A 25,414-nucleotide genomic window follows, 5' to 3' on the forward strand; every position below is an offset into this window, starting at 1 on the left:
TTGGGAGATAGCCCAGTCTATAAAGTGAAGCGCATTGCAAGTATGAGGCCCAGAGCCTACACTAAAAAAAGTCAGATATGATGCACGTTTATAATCTCAGTGCTAGGAGAGGAGAAACAAGCAGATCCCTAGGACTCTCTGGCCAGCCAGCCAGCCTAGTACAGCTGATGAGTCCCAGTCTTAAGATAAAGTAAACAATTCCTAAAGAGCAGCACAAAGGCTGACCTCTGGCCTCTACAAGCACATGCTGCACACACAGACATAATTTAACAACCAGTTAAGCTTGCCTTTTGAGTACACTAAATATCTGTGAACTTGCATGCAAGTGGACAGTTTGGGGACCATTCAAGGAGTGCTTTCCACACAGATGGAATGCAATGGAATGCTCCATACTAGCACTACACACAGAAAAATGTGATTAAACCATGTGAACTACTGGAGCAATGTACAATACAAGAGATGGGTGTCCTGGAAGGTCCTGGCTCATTCTGGCATGTCCTGGAACATCCTGGAGTGTCCTGGAGCACCTTTTCTAACACCTGTGTTTGACTCCAATGATTTTGGCCCTTTCTTCCTAAACTGAGGCAGAGAAGTAACTGAAAGGAGAATAAAAGAAACTAAGGTGAGAAACATCTTAGAGTTGAATAAATCATACACAGAGAGATCATAAGGGATTAGAAACAACTTCTCAAATATGAGACCTGTTCAGACGAATCCCTCCAGAAGGAAGAGGCAGGTCTGTGACATTCTGTACCATGTATAAAACTCTGAAAGATGATGTGTCCAAGAGAATATTCAATCAACCCCTACAGAAGTTGTCTTGGTGGACACAGGCTCAGATGTAAGGGCCCTTCTTGGGCACTCAGCAAGGGTATCTACAGAACACACTGAATGCATTCTGCATTAACCCAAAATGCCGACAAAAAACAACCCCACTTTCCTGCCAGAGTCCTGGGCCAGGAGATGGTGAGAGGAGGGGACAGTCTTCTCAGCCTCTCAGGGAAAGCAGGCATTAGTGGTCTCTTTGTGAATAGTCTACACATTGTCAGGCATGTGTTAATCTGGCACTCAGAAGACTGAAGCTGTTGAATTATAAGATTGAGGTAGCCTGGGCTACATAGGGAGCATCTCTTTCAAACAAACAATATTTTGGGGGTGGGAAATGTGAATCAAGTGAAACATTTTTAAACTGCAAAATATTTCTAGATTATAACATTAAAATAAGTGTGATAAAATCAATTCAACCACATTTGAAAATTACAAAGCCTTTAGTAAAACAGTCAGCCAATATTATAACAGTAATTTGGCTACATGGAAGCTTATAAAGCCATCCCTATCTGAGGTAACAGAGCAAGAAGGCTACAGGACTATCGGCATGGCATAAAGTATTTTTGCTCTACATGATATCAAATGTGAGGAAAAGTGACATGAGAAATAAACAGAACACCATGAATAATTTGAATGGGAACTATGGCTGGGACCTGCAGCCAAGCAAAACAGTGAAGTATAGAAACTGAATGCATGAGAGAAAGGGGGCAGGGCCATGAATCTGGGTTATGCAAATCATTACTTTAATAAGGGAGTGGGCAATGAAAGGGGACGGAAGAGGCAAGAATGTCTTCAAAAACTGGACAAGAGTCATCAAGTGAAACTCTGGCTAACAGCATGCTTCATCCCCATCATGGTGCAATTCTGAAGGTCATTCTGTCTAAAGTCTAAAAGCCACAGGATTTTATTAGAAAGCGCCTAATAGAAGAGACTCAGAGACTCATGGTCAAATTAAGCAGGACAAATAGTTATTTTCTCAATAATATGAGAAGTCTTAGACAAATGGAGGAAATCAGGAAATATTTTGTGACAGACAAAAATAACTAAGGTGCTTGGAAGTGAAAACCCCTGAACTCCATGAAATACAAAACAGTGGCTAAGTATATCCCCATGAAAGTAGAGAACTTGCTACCTTCTTTCTCGCATTTGGCAATGTCCTCGGCCTAGGAAGCAGCTGTCAGAGAACTGAGTTATACCCAGAGGAACTATTGGGAATGGCTGCCCACTAACAACTCATAAGGGTACTTGGAAGAAACAGACAGATCCATTGATTCCCTGGAATGAGCCTGCTGCAGATGACAGGACACAAATACTGTCTATCTTATAAATTCCCCACCACTCATCCAGGATTGTGCAACAACTGAACACTTTACAGTCACTAACAGAGCTCCCTAATTGTGTGTTCTGCTGAGACAGAAGTGAGTACACAGTGCACAACAACAGAACACACGTAATGCCAGCCTGACAAAGATATTTTCATTCCAAATCCTGCAGCTTAAGCATTGCAGGCCAGCATGAGATCAGTGCCATCTAGAGGCAGAAGACAGGGAGCTGCTCCATTATCACTGGCCAGGCCACAAGATTTATCATCAAAAAGTATTCTCCTTTATTTCCATTTTCAAGAGAGTAATGTCTAGCAAATTGTATTTATAATACCCTTTAAATCAAAGCCAGATATAACTGATGCCAGAGACTTATTAACTTACTAAAGTGCATGATGGGTTTTTTTTCTGTACTTTTTACCCTCAATGGTATCATTTCTGAAAGAGATAAACTAAGTTTCAGAAGATAATCCCAAGGAAACAGGGAGACAGGGCTTAGCTCTGCATAGGGAAGTTGCAAACTCCTTCAATGCCAACGATAACCCAAGAGGCTAGAGCAAGAAGGCTTGGAAATAAAAAAACAAAAGTGAATACAGGTAGTAATAGAGAGAAATTGGTTCAGGGTGGGCACAGTAGCACACCCCTGTCATCACAGCCAAGAAATGCTGAAGCAGAAGATCCAACTAAGCCAAGAGTCTAACACTTGCTTGGGGACAACAGCAACAAACAGTCTTAAAAGGAAACAAAAATATTTTAAGGGCGACTGCAATGGTTTGGATCTTAAATGTTCCCCAAAGGCTTGTCTGCAAAGGCAGGTCCCCAGCCTGTGGTCACTCCTGAAAAGTAGTAAAGGAAGCCCTGTTGTTGAGGCATGTTCTTAAAGATTATGAAAGCCCAAATGCTTGTTCTCTCTCTTTGCTTCCCATATACCACAAAGTGAGCATTCTGCTGCATTAGAAGTTCTCACCAGGATGGGTTGTGTCACCACAGGCCAAAGTCAACAGGGTCAAGTGACCAGAGACTAAAATAAGCCTTTTTTCAAATGTTGATATACCTTAGGGATTGTTATAGTAATAAAAAACTGGCTATTACCTTAATTGCGATAAATATGCCATACTAATATGATGTTTTCAACAGTGGGAAAGCCGTTTTTAGGGATTTCAAGAGTTCTTCTATTGCTGGCAACATTTCTGCAAACCAAAATATATTCTATAATAAAAGTGTTATTAAAATAATGAATATGAAGATGATGATATACTCCTTTAAGTGAAATCAGCATGATACAGAAAGAATTGGAGCCCCAGGAGTCACATCAAACTCTTACTGTGAATTAAGATGGATTACCATGATTTTCCAATAGTTTCAGCTCTAGCAAAGGTCTCTGAGTACCACCAAGACCTCCAGAGCAGGAACCATCATCACAATGCCTTCATGCCATCCTTACCAATTACTTGATTAATTTAGAACTATCTCAATAAGCCACACTGAGTAAAGCAGCACATTTCAGGGTTGAAAGTTTTAACTCTTTCATCCAATTAACATCAAACACTACGCTAAATACACATTCCACTCCTTAGAATATCTATTCCCACCCCTCTATCTTCACTTAGAAAAATATGTTGGTCCTGCCCTCTTCATGGGGAACAGAAGCCATCCAATATGAAACCTCCCAGAGTCTAGTCCTCCATCCCCTTCCATAACCATTCTTGTCTTTGATGTAGCCAGGCTTCAATCCTTCACTTTCACTTGACCTTAAAGAAGGTAATTGTTCTTTGAAGGAAACTTTCCCCTGGGCAGGCTCTAGACCCTATGCCTCCTCTGCCTCCTAGACACACTTCATCCCATCACTGTGTCCTTAAAGTTCTTACTCAGAGCTCAGGTAGTCACTTCTATGCCGGCTATCTCCTGTCTGGCTCTTCATAAAAGAATGCATTTATTTCTTTCCTCTAAACAAGTGAACTAAACAAATGAAAACTGACTTTTAGGCCAGATCATGCTCCCCAGTCATGTGTTCACAGCAAAGGGGCTCACTCCTTTGCCATCTTCCTCACAGCTTCTCTTTCCTTCTACTCTCACTATGTATTTCTAATTCATAAGCCTCATGCTCAGCTTTCTAAACTCTTTCATCTGCATACTGTACCCTAGATGACTGGATTCACCTATAACTCCAGCTTTCAACTATGAACCAATGATTTTGGATGCCACAAGTTCTTATCTAAAAAGCACTTCACCCCAAAAGCTGTGTTGGGACCCAAGTATACACCTGCCTATAGGGTGTCTCCATGTGCAAATTCTCCACCTAAACATAGCCTAGGCTCCCTTCTCTTTCCTCTTCTCATCATAAAACATACTTCTCTTGTAACCCTTAATTCTGTAAATGGTACCAAGAAAACAAGGTCAGGGCTCTTACTTGCCCTTTCCTCCCTATATGTGACAATGAAATCCAGTCAATTCTACCTCCTTCAAGTATCTTTGTACCTATGATCTTGCCATCTCCCCGGCCAGGCCTGCACTCAACCAGTCTCTTGGAATGTAACCGTTTTCTCATATGACTCTCTAGCACCAATCTTCCATGGTGGTGCTGCACTCTGCATACTACCCAAAAAGGTCAACTTGATTGTCTCACACTTATTCTTCAAAATTACTGAAGACCTCTGCTTTTTTCTTGTTTTAACTGAAGTTCAAATGCCAAGAAAGTTACACAGGAGGCCCTTCATGAAGTTGTTCACACCTCCCTCTTTACCTTCACCACCTCTCATCTCTCCATGTGTCAGGCATTCCATAATACATGGTCTAGGGATGTGTCAAAATTGTCATATTTTGATGCTGTCAAATATGCTACTCCTAATATCTTTTCTGCAACTATACTGTTTTAGTCAAGATTCTTTAAAATACCTTTATTTATTTTTATAACAGAAGTGATTTCTCATTTCTATGTGCTGACCATCTTTCTCAGCATGTTAATTGCATGGTATGCAGCCTGTAGCTTGTTTATCTCTCACAAAGCTATGAACAAGGAACAGTGCTTAGTCAAGATCTTCTTTTATACCAACCCTGCTTAGGATTAGGTTACCAAAAACATGTGCCATCTAAACACAAAGGCAAACTATATCCAACTCAGCTCAACTAAAACCTATGGCTAAACAGATGCCTTCTGAGCGCCAGGACAGGGCAGTCATATAGAGAGTGATAGGTATAGCCCGTAACTCCAGTAAGTAATACTTTATCTATTAATCCTTGGCTCAGAAAGAAATAAGGAAGAATCCCCTTGAAACAGAATCAGATGCACATACCTCACCACAGGAACTCCCAGGCCTTCATATCCCATGAATACAGCAAGCAAATTCAATTATAGTATTCAAATCTGACTAAAGCATTTCAGCAAATATTAAGTATTCAAATCACTTTGGAGGAAGGATTGGGATATCTTATATTAAAGGGATAGCAGACTCATCTAAGTGGATTTGAGCTGCTAATTTCCATGGTTTTTAATTTCTTTAAACAACTGGGATCGTCTGCTTCTCATTGGGGAGGACTTGTGTTTGAAAGGGCCAGTTAAACACTGCTCTGTCCTCAGGTCTCTGTGGGAAGTCCATTCTTGCTTCAGCTAATTGATATTGAACCAGCTTTGTCTTTCTTTGGATTTTCTGTAATGCACCACATGCCAATTAATCAAATTACAGAGCTCAGCACAGGGGAGGGAATGTACTGAACCTGTGTATTGCAAGAAACAGACTTCATTCTCTCCCTGCTGCTATCTCATTTCCTCTCCCTGTAATGAAACTTTGTGGCAGTGGAGTAAAGGGGAGAGATCTGAAACAGGCCACATTTGAAGATACTGTAGCTGAGGAACAATGACTGCCAGGAAGCCGAACCAAATGCTGCTTGGACATCCAACTTCTACTAAGGTATCCAGTTTCCATTGGACACACTCTTCTGGCTTCAGTCTAAGCTTCTTAGGAGAATAGTCATCCTTCATTCAAAGTGGCTTTCATTTCCGAACCCACATGATCTACCCAAATCTTCCAGCTTCTATAATATAAAACTCAACTTGAATAGTCAAATCCCAAGCTAAATAACCCGAAGACATGGTCCCGAGAAGCCAGGTTCAACAAAACCTCTCAGGGAGGGCAGGTTCACCCAACATGACTTCATAGAGCTGCTTTCTTGGGATGAGCTGAGGCTGTCCTCCATGATCATCCAGTGTAGCACCATCGGGGAAGTTCCTGAAGCCCAGGCCTCCCTAGAGATTCTGCTTCCAGGTATTCACAAATGCAATGAGTTGTCCTCCTTGCCTTTACTAATTCTCACATAGACTTTATAGCACCTTTCTTCTCTTGTAGATTATCCCAGGGATACAGATGGGAGAATGTTGTTCTAGCCTATGCATAGAAAGCACAGAAAATTGAATACGTTAAAAAAAGGAAGGAAATTATAGACAGCTGTACACAAGAGCAAGAGATACTCAATGTGTGGACATGCTGAGATAAAAAGTAAGTATGGTAACTGAGGTGACAATTCAGTAGCCCACCCATGCCTAAAATCCCAGTACTAGGAAGTGGAGACAAGAGGTTCTAGACTGGGGCTTTGCCAGCCAGAGTCTAGCCAAATCAGTAAGCATTAGGTTCAATGGGAAACCCTGTCTCAAAAATTAAGGTGGAGGGCATCACTGAGAAAGATATCTGATATCCACCTCTGTCTTCCACAAGCACACGCATGCATATTTACATAGACACACAAACACAAAGCACACCCCTCTGTATGTACATATGCAGAAATAATAAAAATGAAGTAAAAAGCAACAATCAACAATGGCAACAACAAAAAACCCACATCCCCATGTGAACTGGGTCTCATGACAATACAGTTTAAAGGAGAAAGAAACATCCATTCTGCTTCCTCCTACAGTAGAGGGAAATAAATATAGAGACTCACAACTTAACAATGGGCAGAGGATGAAAGACCTTGAAACACTCAGTCCTAAATAGGATGTCACATCAATTCTCTCCCCTCGGGAACTCAGAAATGATGGCAGCATGCACAGGGCCTGCACAGGTCTGGGCCAGATAGAGTACTAGCACTGAGAGGGGAAGTGGACATAATGCCCCCATCCTTAGCCCAGAAGCTACCTCTAATTGATAACCACTTTCAAAAAATTTATTTTTTTTAAAATTTAAAAATTAGTTTTCTCCAACAGCATCTCACGGGGTATACAAACCACTTAAGGGAAGGCCTCACGCCTAGCAGGAGACAGCCAACTGAACTCCATGGCATTTTTGGAGGTTCTTTGTCTCCTAATTCTTTGTCAGGCCTTTTTTTTTTTAAAAAAAAAATCATACATGTCCTTTTTGTACTGGTTATGGTTTCCAGTTTTGTGTTTTTATGGGATTTCTGCACATGTAAATGTGTATCTCTGCATCTATATGCATTTCTTTGGCTCTTTTTCTTCTGTTTGTTTTGTCTCAGTCTTGTTTGTTTTATCTTATTACTATTCTTTTCTGATCCCTGTTTCTATTCTAATGAGAAGCAGCAGCAGTGTGGGTTTGGGTGGATGGGGAAGTGGCAAGGCTCTAGGAGAAGTCGAGGGAGAGAAAACCATATCAGAACATACTATACGAAAAAAGCCTATTTTCAATAAAACAAAGATGCGAGGGAGGAAGGCAGGGAGCAAACCAAAGGACAAGGTGGAGGAATCCTGAGATCATCTGCACTCCTACAGGTTCTGCTGTTCAGAGAACCACAATCAACATAAACTCCTAAGCCTTGAGACACATTTGGAAAGCTGGGATCCCCACAATTCTTCTGAAAGAAACTAGCAGCAAATCTTCAACGATGTCCTGTGTTGGCTGCAGGTTCCAAACACGGATGGAACATTTCAATAATAAATCACCACTAGTACAGATGATTCATTGTGGATGAATCTGTTGTAGCTTGCTTGAAAAATCCTGTAGTATATATTAACATATGGCAGAATCAATATCTAACAATCTGATTCTAGAACGTTATTTTTGGCACCAGAGTTCAACTAATCATTTGTACCACTACTGCCAAAGCAGGTGGATGCATATTCTACAGAGTCCCACCACAAGACCCCCAGGAAGAGATGCAGCACATCCTAAAAGGGGAAAGAATCAAGGTGGCTCACTCAATGGGCTTTAAGTTTATTTATGAGTCAATACCTTAAAAAACTGAAAATTTAGGAACATCAACCAAGAGAATGTAAACTCATTTTCCCTTAAAATTCATCTTCTCATTCAAGAGTCCTTATGGTAAGAAAGTTCTTTATATTTGCCTGGCATAATCTTTCTTAAATCCTAAATAACACAAATAACAAATTATGTAAATTCCAACACTTAAAAGGCCTCCAAGGATCAGTGTGTACTGTTGTGCTTAACTCTCAGTCCAGTGGGATACAAGTGTCACCACTGCCATGCTGGCCTGAGGCTGACACGGGAAGCCTCTCACCTACCAACTTCCCAAGCTAAATATGTAAAATGATGCCAGTCCATCCCTGCTAACAGCATCTAGGTATATGTACCACACAAAGAGATGTGGTCCCCAGCAAAGTGTGAAGTCTACTGTGCAAGAGTGCAAGAGCACTGTGAATATATTTCTGCCACCTTCACACTTCACTTAGGCAAGTAGAAAAGACATTGTTACTGCATTTACATGGATTCAATAAAACCTAAGCAGGCCTCTTGGCCTTCTGTAGTAGCACAATGTAAATGGCAGCCATTTTCTTGATATCTTGGAGAAATAAGATTAAAGGATGCTAGACTGCTCCTTTTGATGCTATTCCTGGCCCTGGAGCACAGGTGCTCACCATTCATTACATCTTCTGGTCTATCATCATTCCATGTACTAAAAAATGGTATTGAGGAAACCTACACACTAATTATACCCAGAAACTTTAAATTAGTATTCACAACAAATATGTTTGTTTCTCTGGGTGTGACTTTTCCATACCAACCCACTTACTGGACGAATAACAGCCTGTCTCCCAAAATGTGTCTAAACATTATGGCAAGGGAGTACACCCGCTTTGCCAGTCACTGCTTTATTGCTTCTCCACTATCAAGCTGTCCTTCTTTGTCCGCTCTGAGAACCTGGTGGGCCCTGCAAACACTGTTCTTTCGCCAGCTGACCCAAAGTGAAGCAGTGATGGTAGAGGCTGCTGGAGAGATCCATCATAACTGAAGGAATTCTAAGTCCCTGGTGCTACTTTGCTCTCTGCATTACAGTGAGGGCAAGCAGGGGCATTGGGCTCCAGCAGTGGCTCCCTCAGAGACCAGTAGCTTCCTCCAGTCCCTCTCTGTCATTTACATAACAATTATTTCTTGCAGGCAATGCTCCCAAGACAGTCTTTGTTAAAAGGGTTATTTTCATCAAATTCTTAATAGCACACCTTCTCAGATCAACTTACTGTGTGATTTCTTCCTCAAGGTTGGGCCCTTACTACACTTGCTCCTCTAGGAGGAGAAACAGCTCTAAGAATGTCTGACCAGAAAAGTAGACACATGAACCACCATGTATTTAAATGTGTTAGTCGCCATCTTTTGCAGAGTGCAAACTGACAGTCTGGAGCGAAGGAGACATCCAAGCTCTGTACCTAAGAACAGTCTCTCCGTTCAGGATTCTGTCAACAAAGGGGACACAAAGAAGACAGTCTGGCACCCTCAAATGTGGTGGTACTGTGTTTCCCGAAATATTGTGCACCCTAGTAAACTTATCTGGGGTCAGAGAACAGAAAAGCCACTTGATACTTAGGATAGGTAGTGGTAGCACACGCCTTTAATCCTAGCATTCCAGAGGCAGAAATCCATGTGTTCAAGGATACAGCCAAGCATGGTGACTCACGCCTTTAATCCCAGAAAGCCAGCCTTTAATCCCAGGGAGTGGTGGTAGAAAGCAGAAAGGTATATAAGGCGTGAGGACCAGAAACTAGAAGCATTTGGCTGGTTAAGCATTTGACTGGTTAAGCATTTGGCTGGTTAAACTTTTAGGTTTTGAGCAGCACAGTTCAGCTGAGAGCCATTCGGATATGAGGACACAGAGGCTTCCAGTCTGAGGAAACAAGATCAGCTGAGAAGTTGGCCAGGTGAGGTTAGCTGTGGCCTGTTCTGTCTCTCTGACCTTCCAGCGTTCACCCCAATAACTGGCCTCAGGTTTGATTTTATTAATAAAGACTCTTTAAGATTCATGCTACACTCAAAGAACATATTAATCTGGTGGGGACAGCATGGATAAACAAAGGGATATTTCAAGATGGTAAACTACAGAATGCAACAGTGAGCATCAAGAGCTCATCTGTAAGGCAGCATGGGTCTCGGGCTAAGGGGCTATAACATCTATCTTACTGCAATCAACAATGCATTATCTGCAAAAGCCTTATGTCATAGAAAAACTGGTCTAATCAAATGTGCCTCCAAATCCCTCTATGTCTTCCAATAATAGGTACTACCCAAATCACATGAGCTATGGATTCCTATGATCAGTAATTTCACCACCAGAGAAAAAAGTAAGTAAACATCTGGGTAAAGGGGGAAAAAAATGAAGACAAGCTGTTTCTAGTAAGTGTGTCTTTGACAAGAGCCCTGCCTAAAAGATTTTTTAAAAAGAGATTAGAGAAATGTGGTGACTGTAATCTATCAAGGCGAAATTAAAATGCCCTCAATAAAACTCCTCCACATGAGGCTATTAAGGAAACCCAATAACCACACAGTGGAAAATAAATAACCATCATTCACTAAAAGACAGAAAAGTGATTTGGGGCTGAAAGCAGAAATAAAGAGAGCACCTTTGTCTCACAGTAAGAGTGACAGTGGGGAAGCCCAGAGAGAGAAGCTCAAGAATAGAAGGGTTCTAATGAACCATCTGGAAAGAAGGCGACAGTATCACAGGAGGAGAAGAGAAACTAATAATGCCTGCCAGTGGCTTCCTACAAGGAATCTATAGTGGAGGCCAGACAGGTGTTTAAATGAAGGCTATACACTCCACTATGCTTCAAATAAAGGGTGCACTCCACTTGAAATCACAACAGTCAAGGGATACAACTGAAGGGACAATGCCTTCTACATGCTCCTACCTGCAGAAAATGGTCACTGACCATGATCCCTTTTTAAAAGGTGGTGAGTGGTATACGGACTTAACACAGACATCTTGATGAAAGGCCATTTTAATAGATGTGTTCTGGTTAAAATTACATCAAAGCTTTCTTAGTATACCTTCACATATCTCTCCTACAAACACATTTCTTTGTTTCTACATCAATATTCATGATTTATATGCTTACATTAAAATATTTATAACTTCCGGGCGGTGGTGGCGCACGCCTTTAATCCCAGCACTCGGGAGGCAGAGCCAGGCGGATCTCTGTGAGTTCGAGGCCAGCCTGGGCTACCAAGTGAGTTCCAGGAAAAGGCGCAAAGCTACACAGAGAAACCCTGTCTCGAAAAACCAAAAAAAAAAAAAAAAATATTTATAACTTCTTCATAAACTGCCTTTATTAAGACCTTAAGTTTTATACTTTACAAAAGAATAAGAATTTCAAAAACATTCTGAGGACTAAGGCAAGCACATCTTTATAAATAAATAAATAATCCTTTATTTGTCAAGTGCATGCATGGATTTAAATACTATTTCTATGATTGATGAAAGAAAGTTACACAGCCCTCAAGAAACTCTGAAAGACAAACAGTAAATACAAAAAGTAAATACAATTTTATGAAACTTGCTATACTGCTGTCATGGTTTCAGTTTTCCTGTAAAATCACTAATATCTTGTACTACCCAGGAAGATGAGAAAAACAGATGCACACATTATTACATACAGTAATTTTAAATTGTGTACGTAAGTGGTTTTTGAAACTAATTAAGACAGAGTGGCAAGTCTCTTCAAATGGGATAAAACTCGGAAGCAGTGACTGCATATGTGCATGTATGGACAAAACTCCAAATACACCTCCCTCGGAGCATGCAGAGGGATGCAGACAAGCTCAGGAAATGCAGCCTGTGCAGCCTTGACTTAAGCACAAACTGCAAGATGCCCATCTCCTCCACAACTCCACAGTTCACCAGCACAGACTACCAGTGCAGGCAGCTGGTGAAACTGGACAGAGCATCTTCAAGCACAATGGGAAACAGAACAGCTTGGAGCACTGCTCCAGGTATGCATTTTTCATTAATATTTTTAATCAAACTACATTGACACAGGATTCCTACGATGGACTCTCAGATGGGTCTGTCAAATATATGAAATTTGACAATCTTTACAAAATAGTTTTAAAGCTACAGAACAGTGGTCTCCACATACTCCTTTGTCTCAAAATCCTCGCACAATCCTAGGAGTCCTAATACGCTCTCCAAAGTGCAATGACTGTAAGGCTTATCTACACATTCACCCCTTCCTCCTGATGGGTCATCACTGTCCTGATTCTTTGTTTTAGCATGTCCATGAATTTTTTTCATACCTACATCACATAGTTATTTAATTTGAAATTTGTGTGTATGTATAATAAGACAAAGAACACAAACCACTTTGTAACAGCATGCACTGCTGGGCATAGTCTGAACAGCCATAAAACAGATAGTAGTCTAGTGCATCTCCAGTTGTTGGAATCCTTCAATACAACATCAGCATTAAAGCCTCATCACCACGGACATAGGTAGCCAGTTCATTTTACAAATAAGGCCCATTTTATTTATGATTTCTCTGCTGTGGAACAATTCTCATATACACTGTAAAGATGTGTCACTGGAATTGGTTTAATAAAACACTGATTGACCAGTAGTCAGGTGACCAAACTAAGATTCTGGGAAGAAGAAGGAATGAGTCAGGAAGTCACCAGCCAGACACAGAGGAAGCAATATAAGAATCCCATACTGAGAAAAGGTACCAAGCCAGGTGTCTAAACACAGATAAGAATTGTGGGCTAATTTAAGTATAAGAGCTACTTAGTAATAAGCCTGAGCTACCAGCTGAGCACTTATAATATTAATATTATAATATTATATTATAATATAAATCCCTCTTCTTGATGGACATTTGAGTCTTTAACCTTGGGGGAAAAAAAAAGGTCAAATTACAGAACATAAAATTGTTATTTTCATAGGAAATGACGAAACTATTCTGTGGAGTAGTGAGAGCTACACGTGCTTCCAAAAGGCTCAATCTTATGATTTCACTTAACATTGGCAATCAGCAGCATTACTAAATGTACTGATCTGCTTTTCTATTTACATATTTCCTAGTCAAGCTGGTCCTTGCTCACTGGCCAGTCATGGGTGATTTTCTTCTATGAGGAGTTCATTATGATGTCTTCCCTTTATTTTTTAAAGCATAGCAAAACGTGCATATGAAAGATCAAAATGTATCATTTTAAAGAAGGAAAGCCTTTCTGTGTGCTTGTCATTTATACCCTCTTTTAGCACTGACAATTTGGAAAGCTGTCACACCCATATCTGACCACATTGGGTCATTTCTCGGACGGAAAATAATTAATTTTTTTAGTTTACCATTCTCTTGTTTTGCTTTGCAACTTCTCAACATATACCTGAGCCCCTATAGAATGTATGAGGTAATTATGCTCACTTTTTCAACCTTACACAAATGTAGCCATATTATCAAAGCTTCTGTAGCTTTCTTTTATTTATTACTCAATACTGCTTCTCCTACTCATTACACTGAGAGGGTTATGACAATCATTTCTACAGGTTCATCGTCTTGTAGAGTCAAATAAATACTTCCCAATTTAGTTCACTAAATTGGCATTGTTCCAGTTTTCATCTACTTCTAATAGATTTATAAAAAGTTAGTGTCCAGATGAAACACACCCAAGAATATCTCCAAGTGTGAACATGAGAGTAGGAGTTCAGGTGCAGGTTTTACACTCGCACACTAACAGATCCACGGTCCACAGTTACTGACATTCATTGTTGTTGGGCATTTTCATAAAGGAAATGTTTGCCATTGCCAATATTTTAATAAACACAAACACACACACACACACACACACACACACACACACACACACACACACATTTTATATATAAAAACAGCAAGGATTTCAACCAGCAGGGTTTATCTTTGTCTCTTCAATGTAGTCTATCCATAAGTGGCCATGGACGGAGGTTTCTATGGCAAAGGTTAAGGTAATCAACTTCAACACTTTTTCCTTCCTGGAGGTTTTTTCCCTCAAAGAAGCTCATATTTCAGATACTATATTCCACCGTGATAAGCAAAATAACCTCCTATATTTTCTTCTACAATTTTTAAAGACTTTCATTTCACAAATGGATTAAGTTACCCAGGAATGAATTTTGTATCCAGTGATAGACCAAGATCAATTTTCCTATGGATAACTGTCACAGAACAATTAAAATAGAATTTATCTTCCCATTTTTGTAACTTCATTCCTATTTTGTAAATTCATAAACTTAAGTATGATTATTTCAAAACTCTCTATTTATAATATATTTATTTATTTTACATCCTAGCCATAGTTTTCCCTCCCTCCTTTGCTCCAAGTCCCTCCCCCCCCCAAAGCTCCCTCTGTCCCCCTCAATCTACTCCCCCTCTGTTTCTGTTTAGGAAAGGGCAGGTCACCCATGAGTATCAACAAAACATGGCATATCTCTATTTTATCAACTTTCTGCCACTCCTAAATTATCTTTGCAACCACAAATTATATGTCTTAATATCTAGTAAAGCAAACCCTTTATACTTAACACTGTGTCTTGAATTTTATGACCAGTCCTCTTTTACAAGACCCAGGAGACATTATCAGGTTTACATAAGACAGAGGAATTACCATCTTCATGGCATTGTTTTCTTACTTGTAAAAATACTTATATATGGCATATCTCTCTTTTATTATATATTTAATAGCATTTAATCCATAACTATCCTGAGTATCTTGTGCCATATTTATACACAGGACTTCAAAGTTTTAACTAGTACTGTGAATAGAATCTTTATGCTATTACATTTTCCATTTGTTATTGCTTATGATAAGAAATATTAATGCTCCTACATTTTCCTTGTACCCTTGCTGAATTGTCTTCATAGTCTGAATAAGTCTGGAAATTCTATTAAATGTTTAGCTTTAGCTTTAGCTCCTATTATCCAGTGTTTCTACCTTCTTTTCTCAAAGATTTCTTTTATTTTTTTACATGTGTGGGTGAATCTGTGTATAGGTATGTGCATTTGAGTACCAAGTGCATGAGGAGGCCAGAGGCACTGGATCCCCCTGGAGCTGGAGTTACAAGTGATTATAAGGCATGGGTGATGGGAATTGAATGCAGATCCTCTGAAAGAACAGTATGGGCTCTTAACCACTGAACCATGTCTCAAGCCTTCAGGTTCTCTTTCTTTCTGTTTTTGGGAGACATTTTAATTCAATATGAGCAGAATCAGGGAAGCAGGTGATTCTGAATAAAAGCTGATTTTGATAGAAACATGTATAATGATTCATCATTAGTTATGACGGCTGCTGCAAATGCCTGACAGATATCATTTGCAAAGTTCAGAAAGTTTCTTTATATTCTTAGTTTGCTAAAGTTTTTACCATGCATCATTAATGTCATTAAATGTATTTTTAATACTATGATATAATTAAACGTCAAATTATTTTCCACATCTATTGAGATAATCACACGCTTTTTTTCCTCTTTGTATGAGTTAATACAGTAGACTTCAATATAAGTAAATGATAATAGAATGGGATGATATTGAATTGAATTTGTAGATATTTAATTCAATAAATGTTTGTCTGTTCATTGAAACAGAATGAATGGTAACCATAAAGGTGAAATTTCCAAAGTTTCCTTTTAATTTAGCATGACTATAAACAGGTATAACCTCATAAGATAAATTTGACGAATATCTTGTTTTCTCCTTTATAAAACAAACTACATAATTCTTTTACAAGTTCAGTAAAAACTCACATGAAAAAAGGAGAAGCTATCAACTGCAGATTTAATGTTTCTATTGTGTATCATTTATACTCTTTTCTTTAATGTTTCCTGTCTTTAAGAAACAATTGGTGATTACCTTCCCATAAAAGAATGGGACCCTTTAGAGTACATGCTGAGCCAATGTCATTTTGACTACTGGACTCAATATTCTGTGTTTAGATTTATAGGAGATGAATCTAAAGCACATGTAAATACACACCCACAAAAGATGATTCTGCATGTACACAATACTCAAGTAAATTATAATTTACAACCAGTCCTCTTACATCCACCATAATATGCTAAAGCCACTTCCAATATTATTATGAAGAAAATCCCAAGTCCTGTATTTTCCATATTGGTGGTTCAATATGCATCTCTAAAATAAAGACTTTATAAAGAGTTTATATTCTCATCACATTTTAAAAATAAATAAAGAGCTTACTTGCAGGTGTTTCATTAGTATTCAAATCTCCAACCACATTAAACATTGTTTCCCCTTTTTCCTACAAAATGTTTTCCCTTGGTAGGATCTACCCATTAGGATCAGATGAACCAATCCTTCCCTCATCCCTAAGTTCCATTTCCTAATATTTTGTGTTTCTGATCATTTGCTTGAGCTGAGTCATTCATTCTTTGAGCGGCACTTCCCAAACTAAAACAAACGGAGAGTCTTAGATTTCCAATGGGTTATGAACAGAGCCGTGGGCCGACTGCACACAACTACACACAGAGAACTCACAGGAAGCATTTAAGAACACAGGAACCCCTCTACACTCTGCCCAACAAAAGAAGTAGTGGGGGACCAGCCCCCACTTTTACAACCAGAGCACTCTTGAGCAGGGAGAAGTGGGAAATAGTTGGAAACATACCTAGACGACAAGAAGAAGGACAGAAACACAGGATAGCCTTGGGTGGGCCTGGGTCAAAACCCACCAGCCCAGAACTTTATTCAAAAGAGGTTTTGATAAGAATGCCAGCAGGTGAGACAAAAGACCTCCCCCTGCTAGATACAACCAAGTGTAGACCCTTCCAAACACCTGGTACCCAGGCCCATGGCCCAATCACTGTCTTATGCAGTCCTGCTGGGTAAAGCCACTAGGAAACTTCAGTGGGCTCCAACAAGAAGTTCACTGACAACATGGTAGAAAATGATGAGTTCAACTCTTGAACACCTCCCATTGCCTAAACATTTTGAAGCACTTGCTTTTGGTTCCCTTCATCTTCATTCTGCAAGTCACACCCTGAGCAGACTTGCTGCCACTCCCCATGGTCAGCTTTGGCACTACTTCTCTGGGCCATACCCTCATATGTGCCTCTCTTCTTTACAGTTCCTATAATATGATAGCTGGACCTGGAGATTGTTGATGTTCACATCCAACTGCCATGGCAAGTCTTTAGAGTCAGTGCCATGCCCCCCGCCATCAGATGACACACCTCTAAGAGACCATCTCCTTTGTGTATGTAGGGAGGTGCACATGTGTATGCCAGTGTGTATGCACTTTGAGGTCAGAGAATAACCCAGAATATCATTTCTCAGGTACCATTCACCTTGTTTGTTGAGACCATCTCCCACTGTCCTATGGCTCACCAATTATGCGAGGCTAGCTAACCAATGAGCCCCGGGATCTTGCCTACTCTGCCTCACAAGCACTGAGGTTTCAAGTGCATGCTTCCACTTATAGCTTCTGTAAAAAGCTAGTGTAATTGGTGCTGGGGACTGAACTCAGGACCTCATGCAGGCATGACAAGCACTTTACAACCTGAGCTCCCTCCTAAGCCCCTGACTGGTACTTTTCTTATGATAGTGGTAATCACTGACACACAATCTTATGAGTATATCATGTCAAAGTGCCACTAGCAAATTTGGTAATCCAAATATTGCTCTCTGAACAGTTCTGTAGGAAGGTCTCCTTTTTCCAGGCACTACTGCACTCCTCTATAAACTCATTCTCTAACACAGTTCAGAACTTCCAGCTGGTAGAAGTGACTTCCTACACAGGGATGCTCTTAGGAGAACCCTGTCATCTAGTTATGTCTGGATTTTGTATAGGTTTTAGTTTTGCTGCTCCAGTGGCTCAGTTTTTCTGCAAAGACTTGGGGATATCCAGAACCATACACCCAGCTACCTTCTATTTTTTTTGTTTAGAATAATTTGGCATACTTATAGCATTTTAAAACAAATATTTAATTCATTAATTGTATACAACATGTAAACAGAGACAATACACGGAATTCTTAAAGATATATCAAGCTTGTTAATAACATTTTCTGACTTCTATACCTTTATTCATTTTGTCTAGATAATCCACAGGTCCCTGACTAAAATCATTTAACGTCTTTGACCATGACCATGATTTGTCAAACTCGACCTTTAAGTCAGCAGTGTTGCTTCATATATCAAGGTTATAACAGAGGCAGATGAAAGTTCATAATTCAGAAGGCTTCTTAGATTACCTATTTCAGGCTTCATCCACATTTATCTTTTCTTCTATAAATTCTTCTGATGTTAATACTGCTGCATCTGACACCTTTGTGGAAACATTTGCCAGACAAACCTGCCTGTCCTTCACCCCATTCTCTGGAGTGCTTTGGTTTCAGGTTCTCTGAACATCCAACCTGATCACACATTTCTGCACCTACTAGGCTTAACCAACATTAGTGTGGGAATATTCATGCATTAGAATTCATACTAAACTGATGATTTGGGCTCTCTGTCTTTCAATCCTGACTTCTGTTGAACTTAGATCTTTTTCTGTATTACTCCTTTTTCCGCATTATTCTTTTCTCTCTCCATTGTTGCTGAAAGTATAGATTAAATCCCAATCTTTACTTCAAGAAAGTGTGGGTACTCAATGTTTCTTTCTATCCTTTCTCTTGTTCAGAGCTTTAGCAGACTTACCTGTTAATTACTCCCCAGAAATTGTTATAGATATTACTTTCATTTATATTTCTTCAAAGAACAAAGGGGCTGTTTTTCAATAATTGTTAAATTAACATGCTATCATTGCTCATTCATTTCTGAGCAATTATCAATAGTTCACATTCTACTTTTTCTTCTTGAGACAGGGCCTCACTATATAGCTCAGACTAGCCTCAAACTTGAAATCCTTCTGCCTCAGCCTCTCAAGTGCTGGGATTCCTAGCCCATACGGCACACCCAGCACCATTGTTTCTTTTACTCTATAACTCTAATAACTTGTCTTGTGCATAATAATGAATAGTTTATTAAATATTAGGAAAATAAAACAATATATTTTTTAAGTACATATGTACATATGTTTTAAAAAATTTAAAGTATTATTCATAGAAAAAAAAACAAGGTAAGCCAGACTGAAAAAAAACAAAAACAAGGAAAAACTCTTTCCTGAGGTTAAGAGTAAGAAGACTGAGAATCAAAACTTCAATGGACGACAGGAATTCAGAAGCGACCACTCTCCAGTGCTCTACTGCTGTAACAACCTTGCACTGTCACAAACTGACAAGGAGTACCACAGAGATCAGCAGAGCACAGCAGGTGAAGACTGGACTCAGGAGACCCGTCTTCCCATTGAGCTCTGCCACTGACTAGCTGTGCAAGACTGAGTAGGTCACTAGACCTTTCCAGACTTTGGACTCTCTGTGCTGAAGTGAGGTGACCTACCTCATAGGTTTTTAGTAAGAAGAATAAACGAAGCACTGAAAATTGAAGTACCGTGCAACCTGAAATGAAGCCAGTTACACATATAGGTGCATAATTCATTAATAAGCCAGAAAGCAGTCACAATATCAGACTAGAGTAGCTACACGTGGTGCCTGGAAAATTGGACTGGATTACAACAAATATAGACAAAGAAGGGTTAATACCATATATGCATTTCATTTCCTTTTGTAACCTCAGTTTCCCCCCATTAAAATGCCACTGTCAGTCTCTCAGCCTTGACTGTCTCTACCATAACATGCAGGCTTACACATTAGTGTGTTCTTTATTGCGTTAACAAGGTAAGCCAGACTGAACACTTGTCCAATGGCATGCCATGGACATCATCACATCACTCTTATCACTGAATCTCTTACAGATGAATGTTAAGTGGCATTTTATGACTTTGTCATATTCCAGACTCTGACTTGTCTCTTTTCGTTTCCATTCAGTTCCCTAATGTTTCCATACCCTTTCTAGTGTTATTACCTCTACCTTGCAAAATAACCATATCCCAAGTATTAGGAATGTCCATCTAAGCTCCCCAGATCCAGCTCTGAAGCCTGTTTTGAGAAAGGCTAACCTATGTCCCAGATGTAAAGAATAACATTATTCTGACGCAGATAGAAAAAAAAGGAGAGGGTAGTATTTTTCAGTTATTTTCCACCAACTTATTTACTAAAATAATAAAATAAAAACTGTTAGTCTAAGGACCCTATTGTAAGCGAGTGTTGCAACCCTGGGGAAAGTTATCCTGATTGCTCCAGGAGTCAGGCAATACCTTGAGCTCCCAGGACAGCTCTGGCAACTGGAGCTGCAATGCAACAGCTCAGCTCTGGAGGGAAAGGTATCCTGACTGTCAGGATATACCTGGAGTTGGGGTGCGGTGGGGGATGGTCTCCCCGCAGGGTATAGCAATCCTACTCCTCTCCTGGAAAGCCTCTACAGCTGAACTTTGCTCAGCCCCCACTTAAGGGGGCTTCCCAGCAGAGCTCCACTTCTACAGCCCGAGATGTTGCTTCTTTTGCTTCACTCTGCTAAAGGGTAACCCCCTGAAGAAATGTAGCAATCTCCTCCAGCTCCGGCCAAAGTTGTTACTTTTTCTGCTCCACCTTGCTCAGTCCCCTAAGGGAGCATCTCTGCAAATTTTTTTCTGCTCAGTCCCTAAGGGACTTCTTAGCAAGGTTCTTCTCTGCGGCTGTGAATGAAGATCTTCACACCCAAGACTCTTTTGAGAAAGAGATTTATTGGGAAGGAATCCAGAAGAGTGGCTGCCTCTACCAGGGTGGAAAAGAACAGCCCACAACTAAACAGGCAGGGTGGTTTATAAAGGATTTCTTAGGGGCGGAGCTCCTCCAGGAAGAAGATTTTCTGCTCAGGGATTGGTTAGTTTTGTAGCCCAGGGGCAGAGCTTTGATTTCAGAGCCAAACTGTGTTTCTTTCTTTCACTAGCCTTTCTTTCACTAGCCTTTCTTAGTTTTTCGGCTCTAATTCTGAGGCCAGGGCAAATTTCTTTCACTGGCTCTGATTCTAGCGACAAAGAGTTTTTCTTTGGCACTGGTTTCAGAGTCAGGGCATGTTTCTTTGGTTCTGGGTTTAGAGATGAAGTGTTTCTTACTGTAGCTCGGGTCCCAGACCCAGGCTGTGTGTTTCTTTCAGTGGTTCTGGGCTCCAGAGTCAGGGTACTCAGAGATTGGTTGGTTTCACTCGTCAGCTGGCCAAGGGCAGAGATAGCTCTGATTTCAGAGCCAAACTGTGTTTCTTTCACTGGTTCTGGGCTCCAAGGCCAGGGTGGGTTTCTTTCTTTTTTTTTTTTTTTTTTAGACAGAATTTCTCTGTGTAGCTCACTCTGTAGACCAGGCTGGCCTCAAAATCACAGAGATCTGCCTGTCTCTGCCTCCCTAGTGCGCCCCGCTGCCCGGCCAGGGTGAGTTTCTTTAGCTAGCCCCTTTTCCTTACACCCATGTTACTTGTTTTCACATTCAGAGCCCATCAAGCTGTGTTTGCAGGAAGGAGTTTTGTGACCATACCAATTCCCCTTCCCAGTGAAAATGTTTGGAAGGAGTTGCTACAGACATATATGAAATAATAGAACTTTCTAAAACTTGCCCTGTTTCTTACAAGAAAAGATGGAAATAGTCTCTAACATATTTGAAAGAAAAGTAATGCTGCAATTTAATTATTTTTTCTTTAATTTGTTTATTCTAAGACAGGGTCTCACTATGTAGCCCAGAGTGGCCTTGAACCTACAGCCCAGCTCCTGCCTCTGCCTCCCAAGAGCTGAATCACTGCAGGCTTGAGCTACCGTGCTTATCACAATTTTTTTTTTTTTTTTTGGAAGTAGGTTCAAGCTTTGTAGTGCTTTCATACTACAGAGAAAATAAATGTATACACAGCACATTAGGATAGCATCAAACAGATATCTGAATTTGAAAACTTTTGAGGATGGCCTGAATATCAGTCTTCTAATCAAAAGGACTCCATGCATCCAAACACACACGTCAACACTAAGAATTAAGACATGCCCCACCATCAATGTCAAGCAGGAGGAGAAGGAGCTTAGGAACAAGAGCACAGCTGATGGTCCAACCCAGAGCACCTGCAGTCACCCTCAGCACAGGAGGGCATCACTCTCCAGCAGCAGGAGACCAGTACTTAGTTCCACTGACACAAATGGACAACCCGAGAACAGGTTTAGAGTTGCGCCTTCACAAAGCTTGCATTAGGCTGAATTTGAACCACTAACCAACCACTTACCAGTAGTAAACCAGTGTAAAGAAGGTCAGTACTGAGAAAAGGGATGAGAAGAGACAAGTAAAAAAGAAAATTTGTTTTGAAGTTTACAGTTTGCGGTGATGTGAGACAACAATTGTTTGTCTCAAATCAGGCACACTGTAGCTTGGGAGGCCAGTGTGCACAAAAGACATCATGAAAAACGGATGGGTCAATAAAGGGAACGAAGATCAAGGACAGCTCTTTCAAGGTTCGCTGATCACCCATCTTCAGAGACATCAACACAAATGTTCTTCAACAACAAGACACATCTAAAGACTCACCTCATGCTTGGAGAAGAGCCGGACACCCTCCAGCTGGTGGAAAACTGGGTAGTGCTGGGAATCAATCTGGTCCCGCCTATACACATCTCCTACCACGAGGAAGGCATTAAGTCCCGCATGCAGCAAGTCCCACTGGTGTGCTGACGTGTGTGCTCTCAGCATGTGCACCCGATTCAGATAATAGTTGTCCCCTTTCTTCCTGCTGGGGTGGTCCTCTGGGATTAGCAGGCTATCAAAGTTCTGCCAGGTGGTGACTACTGGAGGAAGCTGGTCGTAGACGGAGAAGAGAGGGGTCCTGGGCCGGCCCATGTACTGCTGGTAGAAGTGCTCCTTCACCCTCTCCTTAATCAGCCACAGAGGGTGGTACTTCTGGTTGTGCAGGTTCCTGCCCACCTTGGAAAGGACCTTCTGGGTGAGGTTGGTATGGTCATCCTGAGGGTAGGATTTTCCCAGCACCTCTACCACACTGCCCGGAGCAGCTTGGGCAACGAACTGGGATGCAGCTGGCCTTGAGCCCCAGGTCCGATGCTGATGGCATCTGAAGACATGACTGACCTTCCTTAGTAGGCAAATGTGTTCATGGGCAGCTCTGATGAAGGCTGAACAGACCATTATAGAAGCTTCTCACAAATTCTGGAAGAAACACACAGGAAAAGCACAAGTTTCATTCTGTAGACAACAGGAATGTATCCTTATGTTCTCTCAATAGGTTCACTACTTTCCTAGTGACATACCTGTGTCCTTGCCATCACATTCACACCACAGAAAGACAATTCAGAAAATCTATTGACAGGCTTCTGTAATTTGAAAGCTCTTCCCGGAATTCATGTTGAAATTTCACTGACATCTAATAGTATTAAAAAGGGCAAAGCACGAGGGCTCTGCCTCTAGAACACAAGAGTGGGTTATTAGGGTAGGGGTGGGCTTCTCATACAGGGATAAGCTCAAACCCTGCCCTCCCCCTTCTTCCATGAGATAATCTAAGTAAAAGGTCTGGCTTCATGCCAGTGCCTTGATCTTTAGCCCCAAACTCCAGAGCTGTGAGAAACAAGTTTCCTTTTATTATAAATTACTCAATCTGTGGTATTCTCTTATACCAAGAAAAAAAAAATGACTCTAGCATGGTGGTGCACATGCACCTGCAGTCAGAAGACAAAGGCAGGTGGATTTCTGTAAATTTGAAGTCATCCTGGTCTAGTATAGCAAGTCCCAGGCAGGTCAAGGCTATATAGTAAGATCCTGTCTCAAAATTTTAACTAATAAATAAAGCAAACAAAACACACTAAGACAAAGCTGTTGTATGATATTTTGTTTGTGTTCTAACAAATAAAGCTTGCCTGGAGATCGGAGGGCAGGGCTAGTGACTAGTTAACTATAGAGGCCAGACAGTGGTGGCTCACTCCTTTAATTCCAGCACTTGGGAGAAGGAAACAAGATCAGGAGTTCAAGGCCACCCTGGGCTATCATGAGATTGAACCAGTCTAAAATAGAAACAGAGTCAGCTGATGGTGGCTCACACCTTTGATCCCAGCACCTGGGAGGCTCACATCTTTAATCCCAGCACTAGGGAAGTGGAAACAGGAATTTAAGGAGGTGGAGACAGGATCTCAGCCCCCATTAGGTCTGAGGATTTGTAGAGGTAAGAAGTGACTGTGGCTGCTCCTTTGCTCCTCTGATCTTTCAACTTCCACCCTAATTAATATCTGACTCCAGGTTTTTATTGATAAGACTAATTAGAATTGCACTTCACAAAGCCTTAGTGTTTACTGCACTAAATCAGAAGAACACTGAAGGTGCTTATAGGACACTAATCTCTAGGTGTCCTTCTCTGTCATTTAAATTATTTGCTCTGTAGAGAAAAAAGCCTCCATCATGCGGCCTTGTTCAAACTTCTCATGAAGCAGAAAACATTCTACGTGACAACTACCTTTACTTTTTTACTAAACTGTAACACCAAAGGAATCTTTAGAAGGATCACCTAAAAGTTATTAGAGTCCACAGAGCTGGATTCATTCATTACAGAAAGTATAGGCTCACATTAAGGCTTCTGATGGGCAATAAGAGAAAATAGTAAACACCCACACTTTACCTTTCTGCTATCTACCCTCATAACTACAAAGTCCTGTTTTGCTTTTATAGAGAGTACCTTCTGCCTTCTGGAATAATTCCCAGAATTTTAAAAAAGCCATCAATTATACGTTTGAAAAGCCATTTTGAATAGGATCTTGGAAGATGGCTCAGTTGATAAAGTACCGGTCATACATGTATAAGAGCCCAAGTTTGGATCCCCAGTGCCCATGTAAAAAGGGTGGGCACATCAGCAAGCATCTGTAGAGCCAACATTGGGTCAGGCACTCATGAGCCAGTCAGCCGAGCTGAACTGATGAGTTCCAAGTTCACTGCCAGACCCTGTCTTGAAAAATAAGGTGGAGAGTATGAGAGGCCCTGTCTCAAAAACAAGGTGAAAATGTCTGAGGAAGACATATATAATGTTGACTCTGGCTTCCATATGTACCCAAATGCATACATGCACACAACCACATGAACACATACACACCAACATATACACATACATA

The 25,414-nt window shown here is 40.7% G+C and overlaps 1 protein-coding gene across 5 annotated transcripts in view; it reads right to left on the reverse strand.

Annotated features, from left to right (window-relative positions):
* Positions 1–25,414, reverse strand: part of Fars2 (phenylalanyl-tRNA synthetase 2, mitochondrial) — a 456,192-nt gene that overhangs the window by 334,004 nt on the left and 96,774 nt on the right. For 4 of the 5 annotated variants that reach the window (XM_052729750.1, XM_052729748.1, XM_052729747.1 and 1 more), the window contains one exon: positions 22,839–23,471. The exons of the other annotated variant lie outside the window; for it this stretch is intronic. In XM_052729750.1, the coding sequence (XP_052585710.1) occupies positions 22,839–23,450 (612 nt within the window). In that variant the 5' untranslated portion in view covers positions 23,451–23,471. The remainder of the gene's footprint in view (positions 1–22,838; positions 23,472–25,414) is intronic. 5 annotated transcript variants of the gene reach the window in all.

The sequence above is a fragment of the Peromyscus californicus genome, unplaced genomic scaffold (assembly GCF_007827085.1).
Source record: "Peromyscus californicus insignis strain IS unplaced genomic scaffold, ASM782708v3 Scaffold_8__1_contigs__length_139910024, whole genome shotgun sequence".
Classification (NCBI taxonomy): domain Eukaryota; kingdom Metazoa; phylum Chordata; class Mammalia; order Rodentia; family Cricetidae; genus Peromyscus; species Peromyscus californicus.